Below are 9,222 nucleotides of genomic sequence, written 5' to 3'. Positions count from 1 at the left end.
AGTAAATGTTTGAGATCCTGGATTAGGTCCTCTAATAGAAAAAAAGACATAGGTAGAAAAACTAGTGAAACCCAAACAAGGTCTATAGTTTAGTTAATAGTATTGTACCAAGATTAATTTCTTTGTTTTGACAAATGTTCTGGGACTATGTAAGATGTTACAAGGAAAAGCTGGATGAAAGGTAAATGGGAACTCTACTTTTGCAACCCTAAATCTAAAATTATCTAAAAAGAATTAACTGTTAAAACAGCTTGCATATCAGCAATTTCATATGGTCCAACTTGTATGTCAGACAGGAAACCACCAAAACTAGTGCTAAAGCTGCACAAATACCACGTTATCATTATATGCTCCAAATGTTCTTGTTTGGGGACAACTTTTTCATCAAGATCAGAGCCTGCATGAACATTCAATTCAAATATAAAAATACATTATTCTATTAAAATGATTTGATTTATAGAATTTCTAAGGTAAAGACTCGGATGCCAACTAGGACAGGAACACAGCAATGGGTGGCACATTTCCTCTGCCCATGTCATTACAAGGCAGTGGGTACTAGGTCAGCTACCTTCCTGTACTCCCAACTTTTTTTTTTTTTTTTTGCCAGAGAGAGAGAGAGAGTACACACAAGCAGGCAGAGAGGCAGGCAGAGGCAGCGAGAGAAGCAGGCTCCCTGCTGAGCAAGGAGCCCGATGCAGGACTCGATCCCAGGACCCCAGGATCATGACCTGAGCCGAAGGCAGCAGCCTAACCAACTGAGCCACCAGGCATCCCTACTCCCAACTTCTGAAGACCTACCATCATAAGGAACTAAGTCAGGATGGTCCAGGTTCCCAGTGTAGAAACCAAAGAATAGCAAGGCCCCTCCCCAGCAGCTGTGTTGAACTCGGGTGGTGGTAAGTTTCCAAGGAATAAATGGCAACAGGTGCACGGATAATCCGAGATGCTTGCCTTGTGACTGGTGCCAAGTGAGTACATTACACTGCTCCTTCCCATGGGTTCAACAGTGCGCCAGACTTCAGGTCGACGGTTAAGCTGGACACTGCAGAAGATGTTTCTCTCATGACAAGGGGGTTTCAGAGCCAACTAAAATAGCAATCTCCAGAACTGTACTCAATACACCAAGTAGCATTTACAGCTCCTAGTCCCACTGACAAGTCACTAGCAAGTGTTTCTCTCCCCAGGTGTATTACCTTTCACACAGCTTGAGGACCAGTATGTTTATTGCATTTAAGGTTTCACTTAATGACCCGAGCTAATCTAACTTCTAGGCGTGAGTAATTTACGCTCTATTTAACAGGTCGGGCTCCTTTTCATTTGCTGCAGCAGTCTCACTGCTTGTAATTATTCACTGTGGTATGCCCTTTAACTTAATGCTACTTAAGGTTCTGCTGAGAGCCAAAGATATATTTCAATCTCAAATCACCAAAATGTCAAAGAATGTTTGAAGATTAAAATGTGTTGGTTTAGGGGCGCCTGGGTGGCTCAGTTGTTCAGCTTCTGCCTTTGGCTCAGGTCATGATCCTGGGGTCCCAGGATCGAGCTTCGCACCAGGAAGCCTGCTTCTCCCTCTCCCACTCCCGCTGCTTGTGTTCCCTCTCTGTCTGTCAAATAAATAAAATCTTAAAAAATAAAATAGAAATTAAAATGTGTTGGTTTTTTAGCTGGGCAGGCTTGCAAATTATCTCAATGAGTATGTGGATCCCAGGCCTTACTCTGTGTACGCTCTATAAACTGATGCGTGTTAAGGATATACTCCTGCAGTTCTAAATTTGAATGAAGCTCCTAGAGAAATTCAGACACTAAGTCTTTGGGTAGTACAGTAAGTGATCGCTGTCATGGTTAGACTGAGAATGATTTTCAACAAAGGCAACCAACCAAGTAAATATACCAAAGGAAATTCTTTATTGTAAACAAGATATAAAGTACAACAAAAGAAATGTGCAAATTGTAAATCACAAAGTTTTTATTAAAAGAAAATTCTTGTTTTCCAAGGGTCCAAGTTTTGATGTCAGAAATCAATATCCAAGAGAAAAATGTTAAATGGGAATATAGTGCCATTTTTCACTATATATTTTAAACAATTTACTTTTGTTTTACCACTGTGTATATCATCCACTATACAACAGAATGTAACAGAAATACTGTTAACAAAAGTGAATGTTTTAACCAACTTTTATTGATCCAGTTCCACCTCCCCCCAACCCCTGCAATGAAAAACTCCTATAAATTAACAGGACATCTGTCCATGTGAATAATGGTCACTAACTTTCTAATTCAATAAAGCACACATTACATCCTCATAATATAAGGGTACTTTACTGATGACATAAGCCATCTTTTTCAAGGAGTTACTAAAATTCTTGGTATCCCTTTTTTACAATATATTTTTATCTTCATAATTTTTTTCTAAACAAAGTGCAACGTATCTTAGAGTCTACAGAAAACACATTGGTATACAATTTTCAAATCTACACAAGAAACTGCAGGCAAACTAAAAATTCAAAGCATAATAAAATGCCTAGATACAGTCATCTGTTAAACTTTCAAAACAAAAACACACAAAAAATTGTAGCTATACCTCAAAGCAATTAAATTATTGAGGATTCCAATTCTTTGGGCCCTCTTCAGCAATATACAGCTGCTTAATTCCAAATGTTAGCAAGTATAAAAATGCTAGTTTTAGATATATTTAACAACTACATCCACGAAGTTGACTGGAAAGACTAGAAATAGTAAACAAGGTAACTAGGAAAAGATGCCAATATTCATAATAATACAAATCAATTTTCCATCTCCGTCTCTGTACCGTAATGTTTATTTCCAGTCTCTATACTCTTGAAACCAGTGCTTTAGAAGAATCACATTGAAAAGTTGGTCTCAAGTATAAATGGTGAAAATGAAGTAATAAATTGTGCACACAAATTCAAAATCTGTGCTACCTGTGTTGACCTCATCTGAAACCTTCAAAAAATATTTAAAGGAATAAAAGCTTTCTCATCTCTCTTATGTGATAAGAAATGAATCCTGCCACTCTGTGACCTGCTTGTGGCTGCAGCACTTCTTGTCCTCTAACCCAGGCCGAGCCTTCTCCTCAGGCTGTAGGGCTTCTGCTCTCGGCCCACACTGGAGGGCCACAGACTCGCAGTGGAAGCGTTTTTACATCACCACTGGCTCCTGGCTGTGACCAAAGTTACTTCTGCTTCTCACCTTCTGAGCGGTCACTGTGTGGGGGCAGGGGTTGGAGGTAAGGCAATGTCATTTAACTTGCTCACTTCCATCTGCCAGTTTGGTAGCTTCTTGGCTGACAGATGGCGCCGGGCATGCTTGGTCAAATGGTCACTCCTCATGAACCGCCGATCACACATGGGACAAGCAAATTTCTTTTCGCCCGTGTGGGTTCGCCGATGTCTGGACAGTTCATCAGAACGGGCAAACCTCCTTTCACAGCCTTTCCAGCTACAGCTAAAAGGCTTTTCTCCTGAGACAAAGAAATTCAGATCATCATTACATGTATTTACCAAATCATTGGAAATTACATATCTAATTACATCTAAAAATATACATGTTAAATATCTTAAGAGAATCTTTTCAAAATAAAAGCTACTAAATGAATCAACTGTTAAGTGAACATGTGTACTGCTCTATTTTCAACTTTCACTCTGTCACATCCATTCAAAAGGAAACTTCCCTTTATAAAAAGCCAAAAATAAAAAGGTTTTCTGACTTCAACTATGGTACAAAGGCTTTAGAGATACTTTACTAAACTACTCAGAGACTTAAGAATCATTTGAGAAATTAAGACAAAAACACTTTGAGGAAATCTTTTGCAGGAACTTGTAGTGGTAATATCAGCCACTGAACTGGCTAATAAAGCACGCTCTTCCTTAACATGCTTGGTTCATATTTGTGATCATGGCCTAAAAATACACATCTAACTTTCTAAGACACAAGTAAGAAGTGGTTGGTACCTGTGTGTGTTCTCATGTGGGCCTTCAGATGAGAGCTCTTAAAGTACGTCTTGCCACATCCTGGGTGGCTGCAGATGTGACTTCTTATCCTGGAGGAGTCAATCTGAGGAGTGACTTTTGCTGCGGAAGGGGAAAACCCCGGAGCAGGGGCAATAGGGGAGAGTCTGGTGCCATTTGGGCTCACCACTGGAGGCTTTGGGTTCTGAACAACGGGCTGGGGTACGACAAACATGACAGTGCCTTTGGGCACCTGAGTGCCCATGAACACAACAGGTGGGCAGACAGCTGGTGGCTGACTGGGTGGAGTGCTAGGAACCACTGTTGTCACAACAGGGTTGTTGGCAGGGAGGGGAACCATCTGACAGATGACTGGCATAGGTGGCACTCCCCCTGTTGATACTGCAGGTGGAGAGACCAACACCGACTTCTGTTGTGGGGACACAGGGGCTGGCTGAGGTCTACAGATGACGGTTTCTGAGGAAGGCACAGAAAAGTCATAAAGTGCAGGACTTGCTTTCTCATCAACATCTGCTGCTGTGTTTCTTTCACACTTGGATCTGTTCGGTGACACAGCTGCACAGGGGATGTTTTTTCTTGCAGCCTCAACAGTTACGTGGGTTCTTCTTCGAAAAGAATTGTCCTGATAGTTGAGAACGCTGGCTGCTTTCACTGGGCAAGATCGGTGGTTACACAGCTGCGCATCAGCTGTGTGACGAATCACACTTGTGGCCTGAGCCTTGGGCAGTTTGGGGGCAGGTACTGGACTCTTATCTTCATCTTTGAAAGGTGCAGCAATGTGAGGTTTGGCAGCATCTGAGAATGATTTGAAGTGTCCAGTAGATGGCGCTGATGCCATCAAATTTGACACTTGAGAGGGTTCAAAGTCAGAAGGACTGTAAGGTGGAGTCAAACACTAGAAAAGAAAAATATACAGGCAATGGGCATGAGAAATTAAGTTCATTCTGTAAATGATAAAAAATATTCTGTTATCTGCATTCTCATCTTAAAAACAGTAATACTTACAAAAGCTGGGATCGTATGAAAATCAGGTGTACCCGGGAGTAGATTCTCTTCCTCAGACATATCGGATACTGGAGTAACAGGTCTGTTTTCAACGTATTTCTTAAAATCAGACTTCCAACTGCAGCTCATTGACATAAGTGCTTCTACAGCTTCAAAATCACTCTTTTCTGTAGTTTTGTTCCATGAATACAGAGTCTCTTTTGATCTTTCAGAAATCATTTCCATCCTTTCCTCCTAAAGAAAAAAAAAAATCAAATGATTATAAGCATATTCTTTTCATCCAAATCACACATAGAGCAACATGCAAACTTTTTTCTTTAAAATTTACACAACTTTCCAAGTTTCTGAAATAATTTTCTCTCACCCCAACTAATGGTAATGGTAAAAATAAAATCTTCATTTTCATTCTTTCGCACTTAGGATTGAACATTGATATCCTTGCAAGGGAGAAAGGAGCACATCACTGCCATTAGGGAGACCAAGGTTAAAGATAGCAATGCATATATGATCCAAAAAAAAAAGAACCTGATTTGGAAATTTTATATTTTTCCCAGAGTAGCCTTTGCAACTGGGGTCAGACAAAATAACTAAAGGAAGGCTCCACAAAAGTTCTTTTTTCAATACTACAGGTGTGGCATGAGGACTTTTGAGATACCAGTTCCTAATGGGGGGGGGGCTCACAACTTTCTCAAAAAGGCTAAGTGTAGTGCACAGAGCTCTATCCTGATGATATGGATCTGACCTTTGGAAAGTCACTTTCCACTTTAGAATAAAGTCAACAGCATAGAAATCCTCAGCGTCCCTTTAAAATTACTGCATTAGGTTACTTGAAATCTTTCATAGCTTGATTATCTCTGGTAAAGAGAGATACATTGAAATATGTGGAAAAATCCCAAAGCTTTATTGAAACTTCAGGTTCTTCAGGTTTGTGTTCCTTTTCACACAATGGTTTGCTATGCACAACTATGACCAGCTAATGGAATACTACTAAAAAATGGCCAATCATAAAATTTAATCTTCTACCCAGAATCTGCAAAAAACTGTAATGAGTCTTCAATAATCCAATCGAATGTATTTTAATTTTTAAAATAACTGATGACAAGAATGACAGCACATGCTTGGCATTTATTTGTATTGCTCCCTCTAACAAGTGTTTAATGCTTCATATTCAAGTTCCTTGAACTGCTCTTTAAAAAAAAAAAAAAGGTACCACCCACCACCTCCCATCATCCATTAATGTGATCCCATTCTTTTGGTCTAAGTAGAGATCGTGTAAAAATACCGAAAAGCATTCTTTACGCTGCAAGGTATTATTCTCAATGCTTGTTTAAAAAAAAAAATGCATACACCCTTCGTGTTGAAATCCTCAGAAAAGAAGCCACAGCTCTTGAAATTTCACTAGTAAAGCTATTGCATAATCGCGCGCCCCTTTATGTAAGCTGCAACGGACAGCGCTTGTATGTGTAAAAGCCCCAGGACGCCAATGCAAAGGAAAAAAAAAGAAAGAAAAGGCAGGCAAGCAGGGAAGGGGAGTGTGAGCTGGGAAGGGCAGGAAGAGAAGCGGGGAGGGGAGGAAAGGGAGTGGGGCGCGAGGCAGGAAAGGGAAGAACGGGTGGAGGCACGGGCGGAGGAGGCAGACGAGGGGCGGGGGCGGACGGCGGGGGAGATCCTCGCTGGCGGGGACAGACGGATGGGGCCGCCCTAACCTCAATGAGGCTCGCGGGTGAGTCACTGGGAACATTCCTCGCCGCTCGCACGTCCCCGCGCCCCTGCCCCCGCCATTGGCCAGCCTGCCCGGCGGCTCGGGCCCGGATTGGCTGGACCGTGAAGGGCGGGGGGCGCGGGGGAGGAGGGGGCGAGGCATGTGAACAAAGCGTGATCAGCGGCTGCTCCCGGCCGCGCAGGAAACGTGAACTGGGAATTGCCGCGCCGTCACCTTTCACCTACTTCCTGAGCCCGCGGGCCCCCGCCCTCGCGCCGGCCCGGGGGAGGGGCCGCGGGCACCGCCGCCAACCGCCCGGCAGTGCGCGCCCGAGCCCGCGGGGAGGGGCGGGGCCGCGGGCGCCGGCTCCGGGAGCGCCCGCCCCTCCCCGCTCCCGGAGAGCCGCCGTTCCCTTAGGAACCGACAGCGGGGCTGGGCCTCGTTGCCGCCCCTGGCGGAGGCCGGGGCTGGGTCACTCCGGGACGAGAAGCTCCCTGGGCGCACCCGCTCCCGGCCCATCCCCCCGGCCTCCGCCTCAGCTGCCGGAGGAGGAGCCGGGTCCCCGCGGAAACCCGGCCCCCGCCCTCCTCCCGGCCGCAGCCCCCGGGGATCCGGCCGAGCCCTCGGCGCTTCCCGCCCACGCCGCCCGCGGGACCTCAGACCACCCCGTCTTTCCCGCAGACGCTGCGCCCCCTCCCCGCGGTTTCCGGCAGCTCCATCTCCGCCCGCCGAGTCTCCACGGGTTCCCAGACGTGCAGCCCCCACAGGCTCCGGCTCCAGACGCGCGGCCCCACGGCCCGCGGCTCCCGCCTCGACACGCGACCCCCGCGTCTCGCGGCCCCGGCTCCCCCCGCCCACATCCCCCGCCCCGCTGCTGGCTCCGGCTTTCCACCCTCCCATCCCCAAGGCATCTCCCTATCCCCCTCCCAGGGGGGTCCTCAGAAGGTGGCCACTTGCTCCCGCGGGGGATGGGGAGTCCCCTGCCGACGTCTGGGGGCGCACCTCCTCGTCCCCCCGGGTGGTCCGGGGCCCACGTGCCACTCCTCCGCCCCCACGCCGGGCGCCCCCTCCCCCCGCCCCCGGCTGTCTGCTGAGCAGCCCCAGTACCACAAGCCTCGGCTCAGACCCCCGAGAGGGGCAGCCCCCTCTCCTCTCCTGTGGACACCCCGCCCCTCAAATGCCAGTAAGCAGCCCCCTCCCGCCCTGGGTCGCATTCCTGATCCAGACGGCGGCATCTCTCCCGGGTGCCAGGTGCAGGGTAGCCCCCTTGCCACCCCCCCCCTTTCCACACCTTCCCCTGTCCTCGCTGTCAGGGCAGCAGCCCCCTCCTCGCACCCTTCCAGTTATCCTCCCCCTCATCTGCCTCAAGTCTCCCAGCGGAGCTACCCCTTCCCCTCATGACACCTTGAGTAAGACCCCGGCCCCTTCGGCTGTGGATCCCAATCCGCCTGTCCTGACCCACTCCGTGACACACACGCCCTCACCAATGCCCAGCGTGCAGGCAGAAAGCCCCTTCCTCCTCCAGGACTCCGCTGCAGCAGGCGCCGCTGATGTCAAGGGCTCGGGGCTAATGCCCCGACTGGCCCCTCAGACGCAGCGAGGAAGGGAAGGACTGGGGCATCCCCAGGTGACTTACCGCAGCCTGCTGGAGAGAAGCGCCGAAGTTGAGCATGGTTGGCTGCCTGGCCGCCGACCGGGAGCTGACTGGCTGCTCTGCTGCTTGGCCACAGACGGACGCCCGGAGACACTCGACGCCGCTCCCGCCGCCGCCGCGCTCCGCGCCGTCTGCCCCCTCCCCATTCAGGTAGCCTCTCCGCCTGCCCCGCGCCGCGGGCGGGGGTGGGGGCGGAGCCTGCGGCCGGCCAATCAGCGACAAAGGTGTGTGAGGCGTCGGCCAATGAGCTCCCGGGGCCACGCGTGATCAGCGGCTGCCCGGCAGCGTGAAGCTTGTGTCAGTGGAGCGTGTACACAATCCCCGGCAGCGTGTTCCCTCGGCCCTGCCCGAGGGAACTCCCAACGCCACCTGACTCAGTGACACCCCCCACCCCTCGCCCACCCTCCCCTGCCGTCCTCCGCTCCGGCCTAGGGGGCGGTGCCGCGAGCGGGGGCCTAGCCTGGAGGCGCGGCGGCGGCGCGCCCGGGCCCTGCGGAGGGCCGGCCCCACGTGGGAGGTGGGGAGGGATGCCCGCTCCGCCCCGTCCCCTCTCCTCGGGGCCCCATCTCGTCCCGCCGCGCAGTGGGCGGGACGCCGGGCAGCCGGGCGGGGGAGGCGGCGGCTGCTAGCCAAGGCGCCCGAGCCAAGAGATTTGCATTTGGAAGCGCCGTCCTCTTAGGCGTCTGGCAAGAAAGCAGAGCCCGCTGACCGACTGAGCTGCATTTCTCGAGCATTTACTTGGTTTTGCCTCGCTGAGCTGTGGGGAGCACGGAGGCGGGGAGGGCAGGGAGGGGAACCCTGTCATTGAGCCGACACCTGCTTCTGTGCCCCCCCCCCGCCCACGCCCCGGCCACCGGAGCGGACTCGCCCTC

At 49.7% G+C, this 9,222-nt stretch overlaps 1 protein-coding gene across 1 annotated transcript; it reads right to left on the bottom strand.

The window, feature by feature from the left end:
* Window positions 1–1,883: 1,883 nt before the first annotated feature.
* KLF10 (KLF transcription factor 10) lies at window positions 1,884–8,492 on the bottom strand. The gene is made up of 4 exons (XM_080802453.1): window positions 8,333–8,492; window positions 4,995–5,228; window positions 3,972–4,884; window positions 1,884–3,481 (listed from the first exon to the last, which is right to left on the bottom strand). The coding sequence occupies exons 1-4, from the start codon at window positions 8,366–8,368 to the stop codon at window positions 3,222–3,224; spliced, it is 1,443 nt and encodes a 480-aa protein (XP_080658579.1). The 5' UTR covers window positions 8,369–8,492; the 3' UTR covers window positions 1,884–3,221.
* Window positions 8,493–9,222: the final 730 nt, after the last annotated feature.

Source organism: Martes martes (assembly GCF_963455335.1).
Source record: "Martes martes genome assembly, chromosome: 4".
NCBI classification, from domain to species: domain Eukaryota; kingdom Metazoa; phylum Chordata; class Mammalia; order Carnivora; family Mustelidae; genus Martes; species Martes martes.
This window is presented reverse-complemented; position numbering and strand designations above follow the sequence as displayed.

Coding starts and splice junctions, on each gene's coding strand:
- KLF10 (XM_080802453.1), bottom strand. CDS start 8,368: ATGCTCAACTTCGGCGCTTCTCTCCAGCAGGCTGCG. Junction 4,885..4,994: donor TTCATACGATCCCAGCTTTT/GTAAGTATTACT, acceptor TTTCTTTTCTAG/TGTTTGACTCCACCTTACAG. Junction 3,482..3,971: donor CCACATGAGAACACACACAG/GTACCAACCACT, acceptor TCTTTGTCTCAG/GAGAAAAGCCTTTTAGCTGT.